At 42.9% G+C, this 26,443-nt stretch overlaps 2 protein-coding genes across 3 annotated transcripts; both read right to left on the reverse strand.

Moving 5' to 3' along the window:
* Positions 1 to 567: 567 nt before the first annotated feature.
* Positions 568 to 7,023, reverse strand: cpb1 (carboxypeptidase B1 (tissue)). Its single transcript, XM_084340560.1, has 11 exons — positions 6,948 to 7,023; positions 5,816 to 5,891; positions 5,405 to 5,529; positions 5,198 to 5,297; positions 5,013 to 5,114; positions 4,805 to 4,909; positions 4,598 to 4,708; positions 4,406 to 4,496; positions 2,985 to 3,187; positions 1,211 to 1,295; positions 568 to 937 (listed from the first exon to the last, which is right to left on the reverse strand). The coding sequence occupies exons 1-11, from the start codon at positions 7,010 to 7,012 to the stop codon at positions 750 to 752; spliced, it is 1,251 nt and encodes a 416-aa protein (XP_084196686.1). The 5' UTR covers positions 7,013 to 7,023; the 3' UTR covers positions 568 to 749.
* Positions 7,024 to 7,366: 343 nt separating this feature from the next.
* agtr1b (angiotensin II receptor, type 1b) lies at positions 7,367 to 20,182 on the reverse strand. Of its 2 annotated transcripts, none has more exons than XM_084340916.1 (2): positions 20,003 to 20,182; positions 7,367 to 9,400 (listed from the first exon to the last, which is right to left on the reverse strand). In XM_084340916.1, the coding sequence occupies exon 2, from the start codon at positions 9,292 to 9,294 to the stop codon at positions 8,203 to 8,205; it is 1,092 nt and encodes a 363-aa protein (XP_084197042.1). In that variant the 5' UTR covers positions 9,295 to 9,400; positions 20,003 to 20,182; the 3' UTR covers positions 7,367 to 8,202. The 2 variants fall into 2 exon arrangements, with proteins under 2 accessions (XP_084197042.1, XP_084197041.1); XM_084340915.1 differs by lacking the exon at positions 20,003 to 20,182 and adding an exon at positions 14,933 to 15,154.
* Between the last annotated feature and the right edge of the window lie 6,261 nt (positions 20,183 to 26,443).

Consider the following 26,443-nt stretch of genomic DNA (forward strand, 5'->3'; position numbering starts at 1 on the left):
TGTTTACAAAAGCAATCACTGAAATGTACCTTCTATTTCTACCTTCTGCTTCACAAATGTGTGCCAGTGCAGTGAGAGTCCCCGCTGATCTTTGGCTCCTTTATTTTCTCCACTCAGGCAGATGCTTGGCCGAGCGGAGACGCTGCCAAGGAGTACTCTGCGGTCGTCACGTACTGTGCTGCTGGACTAAAATCCTTAAAAGACCGATACACCCCCACCACCCGCCCGGCCTCCACCACTGGAGCGGTGCCAGCTCAACGAGAGGGATCACCGGGGTTCAAAGGGGCTGATACAGTAAATTAGAGGCTGCTTTTGTTTCTCGCGTGCTTTCTCTGATTGAAAAGTATCGTCTACTCGATGTCCTGTCAAGTTTCAGCGTCTCACTATGTCCTCTTGAAGGCAGCGCACAAGTTTTCCGGCCTATTAGTGATGGGCTGTAAAGTGTAAGCATTACTTCTTTCACCACACTTCACTGTTTTTGTTGTGTTTTTTTTCACACAAACGACAAAGACTCAGTCCATCAGACACTATATTATCATATACACATAAAAAAATTGATTCAGCATGTGGGGATGGATCATTGATTTTATTGTTTGCACTCATCTTGACATTCTGTCAAGCACAGCGAGGAAACATGGCGGGTGGTGCCCCGTATCCATGGATACGGGCTGGAGATGGCTGAGAGATTGGAGGGGCTGGGGGCTGGTACAGAGGAGCTGAGTTGGCAGGGGTCCTGGCAGTTCCGCTCTTTAATAGAGGTTCTTCTGCACGTAGGCGGCGATGTACTTGACGGCCAGCATGGTCTCCTCGCATGTGGGCTTGATCTGAGACTCGGGCAGCAGGAAGCCGTAACGACCAGTGTCACGCAACTCGAAGGTGTAGGAATACTTCACACCCAGGTCGTAGGCCCAGTCGTCAGAGCCACCAGCAGCAGGGTCTGAGGGCAGATAAGGAGAGGGGGGATTATTCAGATATGGGGGATATGCTGATGACCTGGGACAGCCAAAAACAAGAAGTCCTTTGTTTGCTAGAAATAGCTTTCTCTCAGGCTAAGTCATTGCTTTTTGTTGCCACCAGAGGCCATATCTTTTGAAAAGACGATTGTGCATCATGAAAACATCGTAATAAATATCGTATTGGCAATCAAGCTTCCTGTCAATACACTGTTTCCACATGCTTCAACTGCAGCTGCAGTATTCGTTGTACTTACAGATGGTTGTGGCACCGGGTCCACTGGTGTAGCGGGTACCATACAGACTACGCAGAGCAGCAGAGGCTCCCTCAGCAACCTTCATCTACAACACAGAGAAGAAAACATGGTGGTAAATGTGTTAAAGGACAAAACAGAAGGTTTTCAACCATACGTATCAAAGGTGCAGTATGCAGTATGACTGCCACTAACTGTGGCTGCCATTTGCTAGTTAGGTCAGTTAGCAGTGCAGGTAGTGGTCAAGGGAGCAAGGGAGCAAGGGAGCTTTGGACAAAACAAAAACAAATCATAACATAGACGTCATGTCAACAGTGTTACAGTATCTCTTCACATTCTCTTGGTCATTTTTGTTCATTTTCTTTACATTTTGCATCTTTAAAGGGGCTGCAAGTAACAATTTGCAGCGATTTACGTGTAATTTATTGGCCAAATGTGGGCAGATTGTAACACGGTGAGAAAAATAAGACCTTCCCCGTCTCTCTCGGCTGCTTAAACAAGCCTGTGGATGATTTGTTGAGGGTCAGATTTTCTGCCACAGTCCAAAAGATATGACTGAAGATATGAATTTAACTTTGGATTTATGAGTTTAAGTTTAAGCTTAAAGGTGCAACATTGAAGAAAAAACAGTTGTGATGAAATCTATGTCTCTACTGAAGTTAGCATGCTAGCCAGCTAGCCTTGGTCCAAAGCTCCTACGTTAGCAGTGTAATGCTCCCGGCCTGGACCGCTAGCTTCACGGCTAACTGATCTAACTAGCTAATGGCAGCTAACAGCTGTAAGAAGTTGCTGTCATGATATGCTCCCCCTGTTTGTTTTGGGTATGAATCAGACAGGTGGCTGATTCTTACACACTGCACCTTTAATTCTTTTAAAAAGAGAGCAAAACAACTATTAAAATACAGCAGGAAGTTAGGACACTAAATATATGTTTTCTGCCCTGAAGCATCAACCATCCCACTAGTTCAACATTTTTTACTGGTCTTACAGAAAATATTAAAAAGCCTCAGTGAGTTCCAACAGGAAATGAAAACCCCAGAGAAATGCACGAGCAGGAAATGATATTTCTGGGAGAAACAGATGAGTTATGACAGATACCCGCAGTTCTTTTGTTCTGTAAAGTGTCAGAGGAGAGCTTAAATTACAAGTGAGTAATAGCGAAGGCAGAGACGTGTGATCTGCCTCAGTTAGTTAGTGTGAGAGCTGGAGCAGGGGTGTGAGTGTTCGCTGTGCAGCCCTCGGACACCCCAGTGAGAGGTAAAAGAGCCATGAGAATGAGGCGTATGAGCAGGGAGTAAATGATTTGCAGCAGCTAAATGTGGCCTTTAGATAAGACTCATAATGGGACCGGGGTTGGATTCTTGGTTAAGCTTTCGAAACACCTTTAAAGATTTTAAAAATTGGTTTCTTTTATGTTCATGGCGTATCAGTGTTAATTTACTGCTGGCAAATTGAGATGCGCATCTGGAAATGCTATGATACAGACATCTGTCATGGTATACAGTCTGTGTCTAGTGAATAAAATGGCCATACAGATGTAATATAATTGAAGTTTTCCATTAATTAGTGGTTTCCAAATCTGCTGTCATTATAACTCATATTGTGACAGTACTTTCACCTTTAAGATCAGATTGGTTATTGCGCTGCTGCAGTGATGCATGTGACACCACCATGATGAATAATTATACAGCCATTGTGACCGGCCAAGCCTTCTAGTTAATACCCAGCTGTATGGACAATATACAGTACATATCTATGGCACATAATGATGACTTACCAGCTCATTGTGGTTAGCAGCCAGATCGTAGGTGTAGGAGTAGGGGAAGAGCAGCAGCTGGGAGTAGGAGTGGATGGTCAGGTAGGCCTTGATGGTGGACTTGTTCCTGCGGATGAAGTCGGCAACATTCTTGACCTCGATCTCAGACTCGGGAGTGTACCCGCAGAAGGTGTCGCTGCAGGGGTTGCTGGAGGCCCCCATGGCTGCAATGAAGATTACATTGTGGGGAAGCATTAGTAGATATGTATTTTATACTATGTCTTATATACTTTTTCAATCTATGTGCATTTTTGACGTCATAGTGATTCTGTTTCAGCCCTTATGAACTGAAATTCGGTGAGATCCTATAAAATTTGCTCAGTGGTGTTTGTAGCCAAAATAATGTTCAACTTCCTGGGTATAAAATTACCTGAATCTTAGGGCCCACAGAGCATCCAAACAATAAATTCACTAAGTCTAAAAGTAAAAATCTAATTTCCAGTCGCCTGCATGGAAGTCAGGTGCAAGATTCATTCAGCCAATACATCCTGCTGTAAAAACAGGCTTCCTCGAGGCTTTCTGGCAGAAAACATCTCGTAAAATCACCCAGACTGTCTTACAAGGCAGATGATCACATTCCTCACACGTAGATATGAGGTCAAATACACAATTACTGAAAAAAGCAACATGCACTTAGAACACAGGCTGTGACGGAGCTCGTCGAAGCGAGCGCTGCTACTCCTGAAAAACCACACCCAGCTGGGTGAAATACCAAGTTTTAATCACTCGTCTTGGAGGTTCGGTCTGCACACACTCCCACTTGAAGCCAAAAATGAAGCCAAAATATCCCACATAGAAATGCTGCCTTATTTTTCTGACGATGTCATTTGGAGCCAGAGACCTCACAAATAGTTTTCCAGCATTAAATAACAAATTAAGACCAAACTTATCAGAAGAAAGAACAGTTGTACTTACATAAGCGGGATTAAAAACTCCCTAAAATGACAGAAACCAGCTTTGGGAAAAATGTGTTTGACATTTAATTAGATTTTTTTTCCAATCTGCTGAGAGGGCGGGGGTTTATTACGACTGCAGCGAGCCACTAGGGGGCGCTCAAGATGTTTTGGCTTCACTTTCAGGGAGCTGTCATGTTGTGCATCTTTATATATGGTCAGTGGTTTCAGGAGAGACCATGAATTTATAACAGAAAGACTGGGGGCGTTTGAAAGATGTGGCTGTACAATCTAGTGAAATATGCATCATGGGAAATGAAGTATTTAAGGTTTTTAGGGTGTGACTCATTGATATCTTGGCTTCGGCTGCACAGATTTTACCCATTCTTTTTTTAATCTGTTGCTCGTAAACTCCTAATCTTCGTGCAAGCGCACCAAAAACATCACTGGAGTACCCCTTTAAGATGTTACCATATATGCTACACTTACAGCACCAGCCGGCGTCAAAGTTCCTGTTGGGATCAGCTCCAATGCAGCTGGATCCAGATCTCCTGGAGCGAGTCTTCCTCCACATCCTGTTCTAAAGTCCCCGAAGTGGACAAAATAAACATGTCAGACAAGATAAACAGGACAGCATGGACTGGCTTGAAGTCCAAAGTTAGGCCTGAAGTCGTAACCTACGCTCTTGTGGGTGAAGTCGTAGCCGTCAATGTTGAGGACGGGCAGAACGTAGACATCCATCTGGTCGAGCAGGCTGGTCATCTGAGAGTCAGTGCCATAGGTGGACACAGCCTGAAGAAGAATGGAAAGCTGTAATCTTTGGAAGCCTCTGTATTAATATTATGTGTTATTATATATGTCACGCCCACGCCCAGGTGTCCTCCTTACCTCCTTGATGAACCACTGGCAGAAAGCAGGAGAGATCCACTCTCTGGCGTGGATACCACAGTCCATGAAGATAGCGGGCTTGGTGGAGCCGGACGCCTTGCCGAGCTGTGGTCGTTAGAAGCAATCATGAAACATTTGCTTGATGTCATTTTTAGTAGATAAATGCAAAATCCTCAACACAAAGTACAACGGATGAGTCTCGAGATACCTTGAGAAGAGTCATGGGGCGTCCCTCGTAGGTGTTTCCAATCACCTGCCTGCTGATCAGACCTGAGTTGGAGGAGGACATGGAGGACATCCAGGACAGGATCTGAAATTCAACAAGTAAGAAGATGAAATAACAGTCCAATCAGGGAAGCGATTGTGACTTAATGATCTTTTTAAGCTTCTTACATCATTCCAGGTGTTGTACTTGGTGTAGCTGTGGGCTCTGGGGGAGGGCTTCTGGTCAGCCTGTCCATCGACAGCAGCCTGCAGATCCTCAATGAGGACGCTGAGGGGGGGATTCATTAAAAAAGTCACATTAAACCTCGTGTTCAAGGAGTTTTTAATTGAAATTGGATAAATACTTTAATTTTGCATCATCCTCTGGTGACTTGCCTGTGCTCTATGTCACTCTGCTGCAGCAGGGTGTACAGCATATCGAGGTAGATGGCAGGCACACGGATGTCCACATCAGTGCCGGTGGTCACAACCTCAGCACTCTCGGGGCTCCAGAAATCAACCTGCAGATGGCGCCAGAGGAAAACACATGAGCACGTCGAGATGATACGAAATCTGAACACAGCATTTCAGCCTCTCATTTCACACTTGAGATGAGATGCCAAAGAGCCGGCAAATATTGACAGTATTTGATCTAAGTTAATGTTATTTGCATATCTGATTGGGCATTGAGTGATTTTTCAGGTCCAATTTAGCCCTTTTTAAACAATTAGCAAACCAATTAAACCCCTGTAGTGAGTGAGAACAGCACTATAAGGTGTGTGAGAGAGAGAGCAGGCGGCAAGGTACCTCGATGCTCTTAGCCAGGTCCTTAATGAAGGTCACATGCTCATCTTGCAGAGGCTTCAGACGGAACACTTTCTCTCTGGTGAAAAGAAAATGAGAGAGATCACAAATACGGTACGATGGTCACTGATTTTGTGCTTCACACTATGGGGCAAGCTTCACAAGTGCGGGTGAGGATTAAACCTGTGGGTCTCAACCTTTGCGTTGTGACCCCCCAGAAAAAAACAGTATCGTGTTCCTGAAAGTGCACGCTCACTTTGACTCAATGAAATGTATTAAGTCTAGAGTGCAACTTGATGAAGGCGTTCTCTGTTTTCACGCTGAAGTTCAAAAACGAGAAAAATCCAAGGCAGTCTGCTGACAAAAATGTTAAAAAGCCTTTATTTGGAAGGCTATTTCATACTGAAATCCTTAAAAACGTAGACAATGCATGTTGAAAATGAGCAGACTAGCAGCAAGCATTGTCAGTGTTTTTAAGAATTTCACTTGGATTGGATTTCTCTCTTTTTTGCAAATATTTTTATAAGGCTAATTATATTTTTGGTACATGCAATGTGATGTAACAACTATTCCCCAGTCTAAAATATGTCTCTTTTCTCCACGACCGCTTGGCGAACCCTGGAAAATATCTCAAGACCCCCTAGGTCCTTAACCTAGGTTGAGAACCAATGACTTACATGTAAACAACATACTTAAATGTTAAAACTACCCTACTGCATCACTTTCCCCTTCAAAAGTTGGTTTCTGGGAGGCCTTGAAACTGTTGAAGCTCCTGATTTGATCCACGTAAATAACAATGTACAATACTGCTGAATCTGAGCAAATCAGTCCGCCACCCACTTGCTTTAACAAATTGTTCACCAATGGCCAAATATTAATATTGACATGCTCTCAATTGATGGCAGACTAATGACACTGAAACAGGATGCTGCCCTGTACTGACTTGGTTCACTTGTTAACATTGGCTAAATATCTCCTCTAATACACAGTAAACAGGTTATGACTCACTTTACAGTATGTCATCCTGCTTGCGTCAGTCCATAACTTACTGATTAACCATTTTTATAGCAATACTGTCACACATAATTGATGGAAATATGATGTCGTTCTGCTTTAACAGAGACTACATATTTACCCCTCGAAGCGAGCGACATCAGCCAGGGCAACAGCCACCAATCCGAAAAGCACGAGGACCCTCATGGTTGCAGTGAGGCTTATCTCATTGCTCCGCAGCATTTATAAGCCCGAACCTGCCCCCCGTCCACCAATCCCCATCTGTGCTGCAGCAACATGTCATACATCCCCCCCCCAAAAAAGATCTTGCACTGTGCACCTGTTATTTTGATGTGCTGCGTGGAAGAACTGAGGCCTGTGTGATGTGTGGTCAATGATTAATAGATGCTCGAGGTGCATGTGGACATTTTAATCCAAGGTCACTTGATTCTAACTTAACGTTAGATCGACTCTTATTTCTGGATGGTTTGGTCACTAATGACTGAGATCATGACTAATGAGACTTTCATCATGAGAGAAGGGGAAAAAAAATCACCTAAGAACTGTAGATTGTTTCATTTTATTCATATTTTCATATATTCACAAACTGTACACTTACAGAGTAGGAAAAAAAACTATCAACATGTTTAAATACCACGAAGACAACTACCAGAAATATGGACAATGACCACCCTACCTGGAGTGTTTGTGTAGCACTCTTTTTTTGTACAGCTTGTTACTCCCAGAGTAGGACACTTTTCAGCATTTCAATCTTATTATGCAAACACGTATTATACACAACAAGGAGCACGTCATTTATCATTCGACATTTCCACATACAGCAACTTACAATATGTTTTTATTCATTGATATAAACTCACATCACATATTTTGCTACACTTGTTTAACTGTTCCATGTATACACAGAGCATGCATGGGTGGCGTATGATCTTTATTTTTAATTTTTTTTTAGCTTTGGCATCTTCGCCGAGCACTTGATCACTGCTCCGACTGGTGAACGACCTGCTGAGCACACACAACGGTTATCACTGGACAATATATTACTGCACTGTATCCTGAAGGCACACAAAATCCTGCAGTGCATGCATCTTATATATATATTAAAAAATGGGATAAGCAATTGTATGTATAGTCTTTTCTCGTTTTGTGTGACATGCAATGGTTTATGAATAATTATTCTGCAAATAAGCCCTGAACAAGGTAGTGATTGTGTCTTGGACTGACATGAATACAACATTTCAACCATTCTGCATGGTTCAGTGCTTGGTAATACAGTTGGGGTTTTAAAAGCATGGAATGTCTCCATCCCCGGCCTCTTTACCACAAACCAAAAGAGCGGGGAGAGTGAACTTGTACCCTCTGTCTTGATTTTTCTCTCACTTTACGTCAGAGGAGGCCTTACTTTTGGCCGTGAGGCTCAGGGCCTCGGAGGCGCGAAAAGAGAGGGTGCTCATCTTGGAGCTGATGCTCGGGTGAGGCCTGGTCGCTCCACCCGGCAAGCAGCACAACAAGCGCAGTAAGTTTTTGCGGAAGTTGTTCCCAACAAAGCCGTACACGATGGGGTTAACACAGCTGTTGAAGTAGGCGATGCAGATGGTGAAGGGCATGGCGGTGTCGATGATTTCTAGGATGGCGCAGTTCTCCGACAGCGTCAGCTGGGTGAGCACCTGGATCAAGTGGAACACCTGATGGGGCACCCAGCACAGGAAGAAGGCCAGGACAGCTGCTGCAAGCATGCGCAGCACCTCATCCTCACGAGAACGGGAGCTTTTCTGGATGTGTTTCGCGCCCAGCAGCGCCCGTCCGATGAGGCAGTAACAGGTAATGATGATGACGAAGGGCACCAGGAAGCCCAGCAGGCTTTTCATCAGGCCGATGGCCAGCAGGAGCTCCTTCAACTTCACAGCATTCTCAATTTTCGGGTGCAGAATGCCACACACTGTCGTGTTAAAGTCTGCGATGTTGTGGACATCCCTGGTGAGCGCTGTGGGCACGCTCAGCACAAAAGCAAAAAGCCAGATCACCACACAGGTGATGCGTGCGTACACCACAGTGCGGAACCTGCGTGATCGCACCGGGTGGACGATGGCGAGGTAGCGGTCGATGCTGAGTGCCGTGAGGAAGAAGATGCTGGTGTAGAGGTTGAAAATCACCAGCCCTGCGCTGGCCTTGCAAAGGAATCCTCCAAAGGGCCAGTGATAGCCGGTGGCCGTGAAGGTGGCCCACATGGGCAGAGTGATGAGGAAGGTGAGGTCAGAAATAGCGAGGTTGAGCACAAAAATGTGGGCCACCGTCTTGAGCTTCATGTAGCAGTAGATGACAGCCACCACCATACTGTTCCCGACGATGCCGATGACAAAGATACAGCCGTAGACGATGGGCACCAGGGTGAAGATGAATTCATGGCTTCCAGACATGCCGCATGTCAGAGCTATCCCTTCTGTCGTCTCTGCCGTTATATTCGGCATTTTCCCTTTTTAGTGCCAGATCCTGGGACTTTTAAACTGGGGGCCCTGTCGGCAGGGTGCGTCTGTGGTGACTGATACAGGCCTTGGGCGAGGGCCTCAGCGAGTCCTATAAAAGAAACACAACAAAAATGTCACAGGCAGTCTGGGGGAAGAGTCATCATTACCGCTGGCATGGTCCATAAACGCTAATCCACACGAGCACCCATGAAAGTGCTCACCCTACACCAGCTCATTAAAGACCTGCACATTAAAGCCATCCTGACGCTTTATGTTATTTCTGTAAAATAAGAAGCCATGAGAAACAGATGTTGTATGTTATTCAATATTCCAAAAATGCCCTTTGAAACATCATTATTCAGACAGTCTGCCTTCTCCCCTCTCCTTTAAATCGTCACTCGGCTAATGAACGGCAACAGTAAAACTGTACAGTGTTTATCAAATGGTCCGTCCATCTGGGTGGACCGTCAGCACCCGGAAGGAGAACGTTTATGCCTCGTGTTACGACCTGTGTTAATGAAGACTGCATGGCAAAGTGCGAGCTCGGGTAACAACGCCATTAAACACCGAGGTACTGAGGGGAGCGAGGGAGGAGAGAGAGAAGGAGAGGGTTGAGACTCCAGTCACTGTAAAAGACATGTCACGTTTCAAACCCTCGGTGTGCGGAGATACATTGTACCCAGCATGAGAACTTCTAATCAGCACACACCTAAACAAACAGGACAGCAGGGATTCGGCTCTGTGGAAACTTTGCTCTGTGAGAAAATCAAACCTGCGTGCTGCGGAAATTTTGCCTTGGGGCTGCTTTTGTACAAGCAGAATGTGGAATGGGACTAAAAAACAAATGGCTGAGAGTCTTTATGTTTAATAGAATAGCTTAGCGAGCATCATTAGCGTGGCTGATGTAACAATATTAGCATAAACCTGATGTGTACTATTACCATTGCTGCAAAGATAGATAGTGCTACTAATTGCATGAAAATGACAGCATGTTTGTGGTCGTACTACAACCAAACAGATGCCAGGGGAGCTCAAACATGGACAAATAGCACATATAGCCAATAAAACAACAATTTTACGGGCTGTTCCTTTACAATATGAAGTTGAATATTATTGTGAACTTACCTAACCTCTGATTAGCAGTTTGACTAAACTAAGCAGGTGTTTTAGCCACAAGATGGCATTCTAGTGTCAAGATTTTTACTCCTCTCATCTCACAGCTGACACAGTGAACTGATATGGTGGAAAACGTGTTGATACATATAGTTTTACCTCAGCCAGCACGGGCGCGGGAAGCTTTGAAAATGTGGGTGAGACAATTTTAACAGAGGTTTTTTTTGTAATAGAGTAGATGTCATTTCATGTGCCCCAGATCACCTATTTGAAGATTTTCAAAAGCTAAGCTAAAAGATATATAAAGAGGTCACGTTATGCTAATTTTCAGGCTCATACTTTTATTTGGGGGTCCCAGTAGAATAGGTTTACATACTTTAATTTTTCCACAAACACTAGTGTATTGCTGCAGCACCCCTTTTCACATTGTGTCTTCATTCACTCCGTTTTAGCTACAGAGTGAGACATCTCACCTCTGTTCAATCTTTGATGAGAGTTGCGCATTACTTATCGGGCAGGATGTAGCCCATCAGAGGCAGAGTGGGGCGGGTCATGCTGAGTAAGGTAGTGTGATCTAAAACAACGCCACTACGGCAGTAGCAACTGTAGGTCTGCTGACTTACTGGAGTGTATATATTTTATAATAAAAATATAAATGTATACAATGCCTGTTACAAAGTGACGCACATACGTTACGGAAGTAAAGGCTTGACTCCAAATGAGGTTATTGATACCTTGATACCCTCAATCCCATCTTGTTTACATCTCTTGTTCTTCATTTCATCCCTTTCTTTCTCTCCCTCTGTTTTAGTCTCATTTGCCATCTTCGTTTCCTCCTTCCTGTCGAGTTTCCCTTCTTCCTACCTAGTTTACTCTCTTTGTTCAAGGCTCTTTGTGATGACAGTGTGCGGCCCACCTTAACTCAGCTGCCTGGCATTGGCGCTTCAATGACGACTTAACAATTTAGTTTAACACAAGTAATTTTAAAAAATAAGAACTGGCCCAAGTCAGCCAGTCCATAAATGTGTTTATATAAAAAAAAAACATTAAAAAAATTGCCCTTTGCTGTTGCTGTTGCAGCTACTGTGGACTGCGCACTTATAAAAACCTTCCCTATCTGCATTCCTGCTTCCTCTGGTTGGCATTAAGACAGTCTGAGCCCCTCCGCTCGAACCACTTTATCTCCAAGTCAAAGATCTTCTCATTTTCCACCAGGTTTCGGTGGATGAATTCTTTCAAAAAAAGCACTAAAGCAACAGCCGTATCGGTTGCAGATGTGTGGATTGTCGAGCGTGGAAGATGTGTGGCTGCCAAGGGCAACAGAATAATGAAATATCTCTGCGAGTTTCCTGCACAGGCCCTGCTCTAGTAGGTGTACGGTAAAGCACCAACACAGATGTCATCCCCTGGATTTACTGTACATGTGTTTTCTTTCTTTAATGATTATAACAGCGGGTGGCTGTAAATTTAAACTAGGCAGAAGAGAGCGACAGCACATATCATTTACTCAGTTTAGGGATTTGAAAGCGTTTTGGACAATCTCTTGATGCTGCGAAGATTTCTGATGACCGCAAATGGAAATATGGGAGAAAATCGACACCACTTGCCTTTTACTGTTATTGGTAGGGTTGGCATTTTAACCGCTGGTGTTTTTCCATGAGGGAGATGCTCAAGGCGAGGGAGGAATATAAACAAAGCTGAAAGTTATTGCTGCCTATATATGTAAGTGAGGCCCATAATAAAGGTGAGGTGGCAAGGACAGAAGGCGACTCGGAAGCAGGTGATTTACTGCGGCCGTGTCCAGCGAGCTATAGCTCCGAGTGAGATGGCACATTACTGAATGACAGCCATAAACCCTGGGTGACCACAGACAGGAAGGTAAACACCCACTTCACAAGGTTCACAAACAAGCTGCATCCTCTCGGCCACGACAATGCACGGCGAGGCTCGGCGCTGTTTGCAACCGCACAGCTGATTACAGTGAATGATAAGATCAGGATCGGGAGGAAGTTTGGGGACATTTCGGCTCCCGATTGCCACTGTAGTAGACATTCCATTCCTAATCCTATTTCGGGGGAGTTTGAATGGGGCCGCTTCCCAGGGATCATGGGAAGTCCTTCGAAAGTTTCATCTTCACATCTGGACGGGCCAACTTAGACGGAGCTTGGGTCGAATCCCATCAACAGAGCTATCTGAGGCTGCCCTCGGCCCGGCCGCTCTGACATGAGCACCACCATCTGGCTGCCCTCAGAGAGAGCCACTAAAATGTCTGGTTGATGGAGTTAATGATTTATATCAGCCCATTATGAAGTGAGGTTCATCTTACTAGGAACACACCGCCTCAGCCGCCCAGCTCATGATCATCCACTCGTTTAGGCCTCTTTTCAGGTCAATGGGTGCCTGTAAACTCAACTTTTCCTTTATCTTTAAAGCAACATAATTGAACTTTTTACCTTAAAATATCAGCTTCAAAATCATGTTGATGGTTCAGTGTCTTGTAATAGGGTGAATGGTGTCTCTATCTCAGCCTATCACTTGTTTCTGCACTATGTAACATCATTGAGAGGGTAGGATCACAGCGTTACATACATGTTTACTTCAAAAGTTTTCAACACATAACATTGTGATGACGTAACGAGTTTTGTTTGTACTGTTGTTTTTAAACACGCTGCAGGAACACAAATTGAACCCTCCCACCAAAGAATGTCAGTCTCAAAACCCCATTACAGCTTGATCGGTCACCACTACACCTTGTAGAGTAATAATATGGGTGTCTAAATGTGAAGCGCACCTCAACCGCAGCCTCCTACAACTCACTTCCTCCTGTCTCAACTTACAAGAGTGTCACTTTACCTGAAGGGTTTTTGAAGTAGGAAACTTGACCAAGTGTAAACTCACCTACTGCCACAAAAGAAACCCTGCGAAGTCTGATTCTGCCGCGCAACAAAGACGATTACGACGTGTATATTAGACGTAAATGTTCAGAAAGAGAAAGAACAGAGGATTTTGATTGACTGTGCATGTGACAGAGTGACGGTGTCCATGACCTAAATGAGGACTTGACTTCTGCGCGCAGGAAAGGGAGCTAATGGAAATATTGGCTTCAGTGACCATGTCTGAATTTTTCTGTTTATAAAACTGCTCTTTCATGTGACAGCACAAACTTACAGCCTGTTAAGCGTCCATTCATTTCCTGTCCTGTATTTTTAAGAAACAAGCCACCGGCATTTTCAATTACACAAACAAAACACATTCTCAAGCCTCTTCTCTTCTCTTATTTCAATCATAAGGAGATTTTGTTAGAAGAGTATTTCAATGGAGAACCTGAGATTATATCATGTAATACATTTACTGACCCTCAGCGTAGCTTTTGTGTCAGCGTAGAAACATTAGGGGGGGGAGTAAAGGGCTGTAAAAGTGAAACCCATACAGAGCTCTCGTTTTAAAGGGGCACTATGTAATTTTGGAATTTTAATATTTACAATATTAATGAGGTAAACTAAGAAATGTTTATTTTTTTCCCATAACTGAATAAACAAGCTGTTCTCAGGAGGAAAATAAGGTCCCCAGAACACTGTTTGAAGCTAGAAAGGTGGCAGGGTCCGCCACATATAAACAAAGTAAAACAGTATGGAATTGTGTTGGTCAGTTTGTTTATTCAGTTTATTCAGTCGTGAAAACAAAGAGAGTTTGTTTATTTTGTTTGTTTAGACATAAAAATCTCTCTTCTGATTAAAATTTCAACATACTGCTCCTTTAAGAGCATGATGCTGAGCAGCTGTCACTCCGAACAACCCAGCAGCGTCTTTTCCTCTCTTCCTCAACATGTTTTCCACCCTACTTCCTGACTAACAATGCAGAAAACTAAATTTCACCTGCTCTTTTTTTTTTCTTTCTGTGACCTTTCCTTGGTTATTCAGCATCTTCCCTCATCCTGCCTGTCTGAGGATTGAACTCCTCATAAGTGTGGATTTTCAGGGAGCGCGGGGCTACTGTTTATCAGGAAGCTGATCTAATTCTCTTCGGGAACACGAGACAATGTAAACCAAACTATAGCCTCCATCCTTCCCTTCCTATAGTTTGCATGAAGCAGTTCTGGATTCTTCCCATGCCAACCGCACAGCTACAGTGGCTCTATTAAAGGCTCTGCACACACACACACACACACACGCACAGGACTTTCACATGAACTACTTGAACAAACAGCAACAACATGTAGTGCCCATTATGTCACTGAATACATCTAACATTTTGCTCTCTGCGTTCACCACGTTGTGTCGGTTCCCAAGGTAATATGAGAGATTTGTAACAAAGAGGTTATGAGATAAATATTTATAGAACCTGAAACCTTTTTCACCTAGTTGGAACATTGGAAATGACTAAAAAACAGCCGTAACGATTTAATATTTGATGATCCAATGAGAGAGGCTCTTGCAAAAAAAGTCGAATTTAAAAAAAGTTCATGGAGTTAGACTTGCAAATCATTATTTTTAAAAGTTCCTGAGAATGGGGTAACGCGAGCTCTTACCTGTGGAGCAGGACCAGGAGGCTGTTGATGCTTTCAGAGCAGGACAGACCGAGAGATAGAGAGACCACCGCGGTGTGCCAGTGGCTGCCTCTGATTTAACTTAACTGGTGGAGCGAGACGAGCAGGAATACCGTCTGACACACAAACACACTCACACACCCCCACTACGACTCTCTCTCTCTCTCTCTCTCTCTCTCTCTCTCCCTCACACACACACACACTACGGTGATGAATGAATTACATCGGAGCTACATATTGTCCTGGCCAGTCTCTCTCTGGGGCCGTCAGCCTGCGCACACACAAACAAACATACGCAAGATCTTACACAATAGTACCACTCCTCCTCCTCCTCCTCCTCCTCCAGCCCTACTCCGATAGCAACATCTCTCTCCCCTCTCTCTTAATGTCTGCTTTTAATCACTCAGCTTTGTTTTCATGTGAAACTGATTGCTTCTTTTGACAGGTGGAGCTGACTAGGGTGCCAAATAGAGGGCCTTTTTGCTCAATCTTTTCAGGACATCACAGTTTCATTAACCACATCATGCACACTTATACTGACAGCACTATGTTCTCTCTTACCTGAAAAGGACAGTTCACCCCAAATTCAAAAATACATATTTCTGCGTCTGGGGCCTGGCTTCATTTTGGCCCGCCAGGTGTTTCTAGCATCAATTTAAAACAAAGTCTAAAAAAAGTAGAAAAACTATAAATTACTGCTCATGCTGTTTTATTATGTGAGGTAAAATTGTTTTTTTTAAATGAGCTACAAAGAACTTTTGACTGGCTATGAAGAGTTATCTTTCCACATGACATATGCTGAGAATGAATTGAGGGGCCTCAAAGAAAGAAGCTGCTCTGTATTACGGTGGTTAGGCACTAAAACAAAGTCGACTTTGTTTCACCATCGCCATCTTTTATCCACATCATGTAAAGGGTTGCTCCACCAATTTTACACATTAAGCGTATTTAAAGGTCTTGGGGAGTACTTCAAGTGCGTGAAACGAGTAGTTTAAAGCGTTTTGTTGCTCCAGAGGAAGCTGCATGTAATCTTATCGATTGCCTCGAGTGATGTCGTTGAGTTGCTAAGTTGCATTATGGGTAATGTAGAAACCAGGTTTTGAAAAGCAGTCCATTGGCCTAGCATTGCACCACTATAACACTGTTACAGTACAGTTTAAAAACAAACGATCAAAACAGATTCAGCAGAACCAGAGATATCCCTTTTTATTATTTTATTACATAAAGTCTAAGTGCATCCACAGATACTGAATCTAATGCACTTTAGGGAACTTTAGGCTTTCTACTAGTACTCCCCAAGACCTGTAAACAGACTTTAATGTGTAAAATTGGTGGTGTTACCCTTTAAGTGAGCGTTGGATCCTAGTAGGCTTACCATTATGCATTTTTTACAATGCAATTCAGAAAGTATTTGCTTTTGGATGGTGGCCAACCAAGTTTCAGCTTTGGGCCCCCATGGGATCTAGACTGTTTTGGTGCGAGTTGCCAAGTATTGGAGATGTCCGTTGTCACGGGTTAGGCTATATATTCTGACATGTTACCAATCAGATAGTGTCACCAATACCGATAATCGAAGAGGGCAAATAATCAGTCTACCATGGGCAAAGATGAAAGCGTGCATCTTCTCATGGACGAATTCTTCTCATTTTAGCTGTTACGTAGCTAGCTTAGTTAGCTAGCCTCTCATCCAAGAGTAGATGCATGTTTCCCTCTGTAAGTACCATTCAAGTCCATTATATTTGAGCGAAGGCAGACATCTCTAAGGCCGATATCTCCACAACTTGACAACTCGCATCAAAACAATCTAGATGGATAAGTAGCACTACAGGTAAGAGGGTGAACTGTCCCTTTAATATCTCGACCATCTCTCTTCCCACACTAGTGATCATCTCTCATGCTATGACAGTCCCCTGTCTCTTGTCCTCTGCACAGCATGAAAGGAATGGCTAGGCTCTGACTGTGATTGGACCTGTCGACACACTGTATTAATAGCCGCCATCAGCGCGCCCTTGGCTTGGATCAGGGTGTATCAGGGGCTGGGAGTGGGGGGGCAAAACGTGGCGGGGTGGAGCCAGAGAGTTGGGTTACTGCTCGTTCTGTCACTCCTTGCAGGGCTTCCGGAGAACATTTCCCGTTTTCCAGTGCGATTCAGCTGTCACTCATTTGTCAGACTTCTTTTTTAAAAAAGAAAGAGGTGGATGTATTGTTGGAGTGTGTGAACGCATGTGCATGTGCGTCAGGGTGACCGAACTGACGGCTCCCTGCGGTCAAGCGGGCTTTGTCGAGACTAATCATCTAAGTGTGATTGAAGCACTTGAATGTGACTTGTAAACCTGTAAAGAATAATTTCATGTGCGATAAAAGAATTTGATTGGGAGGAATTTGCAGCTTGCACACTTAACAGTTGTGTAATCCAGCTGTAATAAGAATTTCTATTTTTAGCAAACATCCATCAGACTCCCCTTTGGCACCGAAGATATTTGCCTTCCACTATTCTTCTCTTTTTCCAGGTCTTGACAGGTGATGAGAAGTAGGTCACATTCTCGCCTCTCCACCTCAGTCCGAAGCAGCTATCGTAACTGTCATGGAGATGGATAGTGACGGATGAGACGGCATGGCTGTCATCCGCTAAATCCCCTCAGTTTCTGTGTCGGCAGTGTTGACGGCGAAGAAAGCCATCACCTGGGTCGAAGGCAAACAAGGAAAGAAAGGAAAAACAAACACTTTGGGCTAAGCGAAGGTCCTGTTTGGTGACTTTTGCTTGCTCATGTGTGACCCAGTCATTTGAGAATGATCACATTTACTGAGCTTTCTATGGCTTGCAGCTCCTTAGAGGTCGCGCAGGGTCAAAAGGCAGCAGGTACAAAGATCAGGAGAACTTTTTGAAATCATCACATGCACCAGAGGGCTCTTGAGTCAGATAGGAGGAGGACAGTGACTCACTTTGTCTGAAACACAGCAACAGAGCCATTTACACCTCCAGGGGATTATGATCAGGCTCCATTATGTCTTCAATTACTGTGAATGATAAGAATCATCCATTAGGCGAAACGTTATCTCACTGCGTGTCCTGTCACAGCAGCGAGCGCCCATATGATATCAAATGGCCTGCGCCGTCTTGGTCTCGCTGCCACAAGAATTATCAACAATCCAAATCTGACCTTCGAGACCCCTCAGGAAGTGAGGAGAGAGTTATGCATCGAGCTCCGAATCTGCACTGTATTTTCCACGAAACAAATAATTCTCAGCGTGGACAGGATGTTATTGCAACACCCCGCACTACAACACTGATTTACACTCCTGGAACACAAGCAGAAACAGATGTCAATGATTTAAAAATGGAGATCTGCTGGGGGAAGATTAGGTGGGAAAGGAAATTTTCCTGTGGGACTGTACCTTTTTAGGATGGATGGGTGGTGTTTATTTCAAGGTCGTGGTTGGTAAAAAAGTAAAACCCCATGTCCTAAAATGAACTCCATACTTCACTCCATAAACAACACATAAATGGTCATTCCAAAATTATTTCTAAATTCAAGTTGCGCAACATTTAGGAAGCCGAAGCAGCTGTAGTAAAACCCAAGAATACGCTCGTTTATCATCTATTGGGTAACACATCATTTCTGGGTGAGTAAGTTCAGAAAAGAGGACAAGGCCTAATCTCAAGTGCTCATAAAAGGAGGTGTGATAGTGGGCGATGTTCTTGCTAATCAGATCACACTAACAAGATTAGCTGCGTTAGCGCTTAAGCTGTAGTAAAATGAATTGGTGACTGGGGTAATTACTGGCAGCCCAGAGCACTGTGGGGAACAGCGGACCTTTTACACCAGAACAACACAGGCAGCAAAATGCCAAACCAGCACATCATAGCCACCTGCTGAAGAAAGACAATACTGTGTGAGGTCTGAAGACTGAGCTCCAACTATAAAAGGCTGACCACTATGGTGTGACTGACCTATAAATACATTCTACTTGTTCCCGTGTGATTGATTTGCATATTATATCTCGTGACAAGAACCAAGCTGAACTTTATTCAAATAAAAAAATAACAAGAACATGTTTGTTTCCTCAGATGGTTATCGTTAGTTTCTGTTGAAAAGTTCAACTTTGCCAAACTGACAGATTTTACAGAGCAAGACAGACTTCTTCATATTTTGACGTTTTTTTATGAGCATCACCAGTTTCTCTGGAAGAGACTTGTACATGATTTATAGTATGCTATGAAACTCTTTCTCATCAGTCCCAAATGAATTGTATTCATAGACCAGTTTCACAACACCGGGAAAAGCCCAGGTGGAACTAATAACATTAGGGACGTCTACGTTCCAGCAATCACTGCAATGAAATGCAGCAATCAGTAATGTTATTAGATACACCTGTGTGTGAAATGTATACAGCGCAAAGGCCGGTTCAACTTTTCCTTTTAAGGCATTGCCAGTGGGGAAGGATGTATTCAGATCCTTTACTTGAGTTTAAGAACTAATCCAACACTGTGAAAATACTCCGAGACAAGTGAAGGTCCTGCATTGAAAATATGCCAAGTATAACCAGGAAAATGTACTTAAAGTAGTAAAAGTAAAGGTACTCAATGTAGAAAAATAGCTTATTTGACTGTAAGAAAAATGTAAACATCATAGTGTTTTTTTATTCATTAAAATGGCAGCTCCCCCTTTTATTTGTATTGTTTACAGGCCAGTCTTGCCCGGTCCAATATGGCGGCGATGTTGACGTACGATCCAGCGGGTCAATGAGGCATTTACGTTTTTTATATCTATGACTCCAACCTTCAAAATAAAAAATAAAAAGTGAGCAGAACCGTGTCTTTGCTTGAAAATGATTTAAATGATCATCAATTTCATCATCATCGATTTCTTGCCATTGTGCTCACGTTAATCAGTTTATCGACTGATTATTTCAGCTGTGCTTGTATACTGTTGGGTAGTTTAATTTATAACTGCGTCAGTCGCGCCATTTACTCCAACGTACATTGAACGCACCGCCTCACGAAAACATTTAATGCTAGCTGTTGCTCTTGCTAATGTGGAGCTAACTCACCGGTATCTGTCACTTCAGCACGTCTTTATTGAGGAGATATTTGGGGCTCCCTCCTGCTGCCTCTGGCCCGGTGAGACCTCCTGTTTCCATCGTTGGCCTCAAACCTGAACTTCAAATGGGAAGCCAGGTTTTCTGTCCCTGCTGTGGAGGTTTGGTTCTGCTGCGACCCTGCTTCGCTTCACCAAGGTAAGAAGAACTTGCTGCTAGCTTTTGCTATTGCCAGTAGATGTCTTGTCTCTGTTGGTGTTTGTGTGGCCTATGGCTTTTGCTTTCGCATGTTGCATTATGATGCTTTCACGAATACTCCTGTGTTGACTGTTGTGAGTGTTAGCTGAATTTGTGTTGCATCATTATTATCCTTCCTGAATAGATGCATGTCTGACTGCAAGCTCGGTTCTCTACTAGGAGATGTAAGCTAATGTGAACTGTACTTGGGGTGTAACTGTTTTCTTGCCTTTACACACTGGTGTTCCACTGCACTCAATATTAACTTAAGAATTAGTAAAATCTTTTAAAGAGGTCATATACTAATTTTCAGGTTCACACTTTTATTGGGGGGGTCCTAGTAGAATAGGTTTACATACTTTAATTTAAAAAAACCAACATTTTTTGCATATGGTGCATTGCTGCAGCACCCCTTTACACACTTGTGTCTTGAACGCTCTGTTTTAGCTACAGAGGGACACATCTCGCTTCTGTTCAATCTTTGGTGAGAGTTGCACCTGTACTTTACTTAACGGGTAGGATGTAGCCAATTAGAGGAAGAGTAGGGCGGGTCATGCTGAGCAAGGTAGTGTGATCCAAAATAACGCCGCTACAGCTGGTAACCATGGCTGCGGTACAGCCTTATATATTTTATAATATATATATATATATATATATATATAATTACACATATTTATATAACGCCTGTTACATAGTGAAAAAAATAACTCATGAAAGTAAAGTCTTGACTCCAAACAAGGTGTTTCAAACTCCAGGTTATGAACTTAAAATTCAAATATGTGAAATTATTATCGGTTATTGGTATCTGCTGATTAAATCCATATTGTGCATTCCTAGATAAAATGAATCAATTTTACGGCTCCTCTAGACCTTTCAAATGTTATTGCACCAAATGGCTCAAATTATGATTGCATTGTCATGCAAAAAAAAATATTTTAAAAAACTTTTGGGTCCCAGTGCATGACGTGATCTCGTAATTACGAGGTTTGGCCACCTCAAAAGTTTGCTTCAAAGCCTGGAGGTCTTCTTGGGGCTTGGTGTCCCCTCATAGTTGCCATAAATCAAAAGTTGTTGACGAAAATGAAAAGAAGGTCATTGCTGCCAATGTCGTTACGACGCCAAGTCCCGTTTGTTATATTCTTATTAAACCTATCAAATAGGTTTCTTATTAAATTCCTTTCTGCGGGCTGCTGTTCATGTGTTTGGTGCAATCATGCCTTTTGTTATTTGCGTTTTCTCAATATACTTAACTCAGCTCTGTTTATCACTTCCATGTCCTCTAACGGTCATGTGCTGCTTGTCACTTCTGTTTAACATTTTATAAAAACAGACTGTGTGCTCCATTGCTCTGCCAACTGTTTTGCTCTGCTGCAGCTGTGCTGCTCTTTTTCAAACTCTTGCATTGTTGTTCATATATGTTGCATTTCACAAGCTCCACCTCCACCACGACATCCACATGTGGAGTCAAAGTTCTTCTGTGAGAACTCATTTGTCCTCAATTCCTGCTGTGCTGAACTGGATGAGGTCAGAGTCTACATGCCAAGTATTAACTTCTGTTCACAACTGTTCACATTATAAATCTCTGTCATGTCAGTCAGCTGTCTGAACCACCCATATCTGCCATTTTAATACCCAAACATATGAATGCAGAATATTATCTTGTTCTCTCTGTCTGATATGTGATTTTCATTCTGTCATCATTGATTTACTTAATTAGCCTGCTTTTTAACATGAATAGCTATGTTTAAAATATTGCCGTGAATGTTGTGTTAAAATAAATGGAACATATGAGCTGTGTGTTTAATTTAAGACTGATGTTCATCGAGGGGAGTCAAGTCTTAAATCTGGTCAGGGATGTTGAAGGCTATAATTGTCTTAAAAAGATGGTTTGTATTGTAGATGATGTGACAGGAAGGCCGAACTCCAGAACGCCACCAAAGCCTTGTGACATGCATTTTTTCTAATGGCCACTCAACGCTCTCATGCTGTATGTAGACATAACAAACATCCGTCTGTACAGAACTAATTTCTGGGCTCCTGACAGTCCTAAACATCCAGAACTACATATATCACCCTCGGATGGCCCACAAGGGACCCGTCCAATGTGACTTTAACAAGGCTTTTATTTTCTCGGTGTGCTGCGTAGGTGTCAAGGACAGCTCCACCACCATCCCTCTGGTGCAGTCAAGGCTCAGAAAATATTTACTGCAGCTCTCCCACTGAATGGACCAGCCTTGTTAGCGTTGTTGCGCCGTGTGATCGTCTGGCTTAAAAAAAAAGTGTTTGTGTGGGAGAACGAGGGGAACGTGGAGAACAGAAAGTTTGTTCTGTCACGTAATTGTTCAAGTTGTTATTGTAAGGAAGTCAGGAATACAACCTGTACGCATGCTGGTTTTGGGACTGATCTTTGCCCCTTCGAGCTTCTATTCCTGCTCAGCATCACGGAAATCACCGACCCCAGATGCCGACCTTGAAGATGTAAAATTATGTGGTCGCCACACTCCTCTTGATCGGAGCGAAAGAACAGATACGTCAAAGACAACAAATCTTTTACACAAACAGGAAACGACTAAGAGATTGGGAAGAAAGTGGTGGGAAGTCCTGCAACGGGCCTCGAAGAGATCATATTGTTTAGGTCTGGGCTCCCCAAGGTTGCCTTTTTACATCTCCACATAGGGAGGGATGGGAAAATACTGAGGGGGATGCTAAGGGAGGCCTGCTACTTCTCTTTTAGTTTAACCTCTCCCATGAATATTTTGAGAAAAATGAAAAAAATAATTTACTTCCTTCCACTGCTGTAAAGTTTATCATAATACATCTGAATTCGATAAAACAGTGAGCTGTCATGCAGACAAATTTTTCTTACTATCTGCTCAGCCAAAGGAGCATTATAGACTGAGATAATGGAGGAAGAGGTAATGTTGCCCTCAAGCAAGGAAGTGAGTATGTTGCTCTGAAGGTTTGGTTCTGTTTATTAAAGAGATTTGTCATTAGATTCAGACTTCTAGGACACAGATTGTAAGAGCGTAAACAAATAAATCTCCATGTTCTTTTGTTCTAATAGTTTGTTTTTTAGTGTTTTTGCTCAGTCATTTAGGTGCACCTAATAATACATTTGAATTTTATCTCTAAACACATTATGTAAATGATTGTAAACAGGAAAAAGGAGCGGATTAACGTTTTCTTCATTTGCATCACGTCCCTCGTAACAAGGGCTTTTTAAGCTTCAGTGAGAATTTCCCGTGAATATTCGAAGCTTTGGTGGCCGCTTGGGGGCTGTGGGGGTGGGAAGTTGTAACTCGTGACAGGACCAGAAAGGTGAATTTTTCAAATCTGACCTGCTGAATATCAGGCCTAACAGTGTGACCAATGAGGAGTTGCACTTGACAGATTTTGTCTATAACCAAATACTGACTATCTTTGGTTTATGGACAAAACAAGACATTTGAGGAGGACGTGATCTCGTGTTTTGGGAAACAATAATTAGCATTTTTAAAAAAAAAATAATTCACATTTTATAGACCAAACTAACGCTTTGGTCCCAAAATAATCAACATGTTAATCGACGAGGAAAATAATGGCTAGTTGCAGCCCTACACTGTCATTGCCACTAAGCTTAAAAGTATATATAGGTTCTTTTGTGTGTGTGTCCATATTAGGGGGTATTGTTGTATGCTCTCTGACTGTTACTACTGTATGCTTCTCTGTAGTAAAATTCACCATGTGTGTACGTGCGTCTGCATGAGAACGTGTGTGTGTAAGACACACTGGTGTACCAAGGGTCTGGAACCTGTTCTTATCCCCAGCCAGGCTTTCCTTGTGTAAACAGAATGTGAACGGCATTGAGTTTTCTTTCTCACCCGTGACCCTCTCTCTTGTAAAAGAGCCATGACCAGGCAGGGAAACATTACCAAAATACCAAGTTTTAGAGTAAAGTCGACCCCAGTTGAATGCAATAATGAAACAAACATCCATGAAATCACATCTGGACACTAAATTGCTCTTTCTCAGATCCCTATGTTGACGAGGGTATGCTCAGTATCTCTGCTTGTACCAACCACTTCCCTTTTTAAAAGCCACATTGGACAAGCTGTTACTCTGTGGGGCTGCTGGGGAGTTTGGGCTCAGCTGAGTCAATAGCCCTGAGGCCCTTCTGACCGCATAAACACCCCCGTCCTCCGGGAAGAGGGCGACTCGCGCCGTGCTGGCGATGTTTTGTCATGTCCTCATCTCTGTAGTAACAAACAGATTAGTCTTTGACAGATGTGTTTGGAGCGAATCGGTTCAGCCTTTGAAGGCCTTGTCGTATCACAAATAAACAGGCTTTCTTTTGTTATAACATGATTTTTTAATTGTTTCAGTAATCATGCATTAAAAACAAATCACGATTCACTTTATTACTTCCGCTCAATTGAGCAGATTATGAGACTGAAATGAAAAACGTAAATGATCCGTTTAGAAATATTGTCTTAGTATTAAACTTGTGGCTCAAACGTGACTCAAAATTCGTAATTTTCACAGGGAACTGTGGCTTGGAGTTGTGGTGTATACAGTGGCGATAAGAAAAATGCATCAGAAACAATTGTAAAATCCACTTCTCTGTCCTCCCACATTCTGCTTAGTATGTTCCAAACATTCATATTTTCTCAAAAATGTTGCTAAATACATAGCTTCCTTCTTAATTTTGAAATGCTCTTCCATTGGTTAGGAGAACTGCTGTCTTATCAGTTTCATGGTAATATTTTTTAATAACCTAGTTTTTTAGTTTGAAAAAAAATTCAGGAAGGTTTCTCATGTATTTTCTTATGTGTATATATATGGATAACGACTTTGATCACCTCTGTATGAAATGAAACTAAACTATACGACTTATATTTGGGACTCGGACTAGAAATTACCTTTCACGACTGTGAATGTTCGTCATCAGAAAAACAACACCTATTTTTGCATTCCTTGTCATTCAATGACCTCTAGTTGCCGTGGTTACTATCACGGCAGCAAAGGAGGAAGTCAGGCATCGGGGAGTAGGTCGGGGACAGATGATTGGGTCAAACAAGAACAGGACTTTCACCCAGGACATTGCTGTTTGTGTCCAACGGTGTAAGTGAAGGGTTGGCATGTTCGGTTGTCATATTAAGACCCTGTTTCTTCTCACAAAATGACGAACCAAAGAAATGTGGCTCCATACCCAGTTAAGCATTAATTGCTGTAATAACCTTTTAAAACAATTTATATATCCACAGAAAGGATGGGAAAGTATGAAAGATAACGAATGCACAAGCAAGATGCCATATGATTATTGCCCTAAAAAGGAAATGTAAAGATTTTTATTCCACTGGGCTCTTCTTTGCTTTGATTCTCTTTGGACTGCAATACACTCTGGAGAACTGCTATTGGTATTTTCCCTTGCTATTCCACTTGAGATCTGTATCCCCTGTGTGTTGTGTGGAGTGTAAATGGAGACATTCACCTTTTACAAGAACATACTATATTGCTGTAACGTAACTCTTAACGGAGCTCTACTGGTGACTTTGAGTGCCAACAACAATTTGTAATCTGGAAACCAGACTCCAAATGGCCTTAACTTGCATCTATCAGTCATCTTTCTCTTCGTCATCAGGTTCCTGCATGTTTGCTGCGTAGGCCTAGTTTGGGACGCTGAGTTCACTTGACCTAAAGTAAGCAACAGGTCAAGAACTGTGTTCCAGCCAGCTCCAACAGTCTTCTGTCCATCCCTCCAGTCCTGCTCTGAGTCAACAGGCACGTAAGAAAAGAAAATACAGTACTTGTGTTTAGTCAATTAATCCTAATTCCCTTGATGGATGCGCAGTAGTCTTATTCCCTGGTGTGTCTGCCTGGAAACGCTACGAGTTTTGAACATACTGTAAAACCTTTACTGCCCATTCCCATCATTTTCTGCTGAGTTGGCCTTACTTAGGGAGTTTGTATTGGCCCTGTTTTAGAGGAGTGCCAGTTAGTGGATGGCACCGAGGTCTTGTAATGAGCTCATAGTCACTGGGAAGGAGGAGGTCACAGTGGGTTCTAATTTTGTTTTCTGTTTGTATTTGGATACTTGGAGAAATGGCAGTGGGAGCATTTTAAAGTGCAATGTGACATTTGTCCCAGTGGAATATTAGTGGATGGGATCATTTCAGGAGAAATATAATTGTTCAGGGATTTTATTGGGTTTCACAAAAGTGGGCGCGACATAGAGTA

This window comes from Pagrus pagrus (genome assembly GCF_965226575.1).
Source record: "Pagrus pagrus genome assembly, chromosome: 20".
Taxonomy (NCBI): Eukaryota; Metazoa; Chordata; class Actinopteri; order Spariformes; family Sparidae; genus Pagrus; species Pagrus pagrus.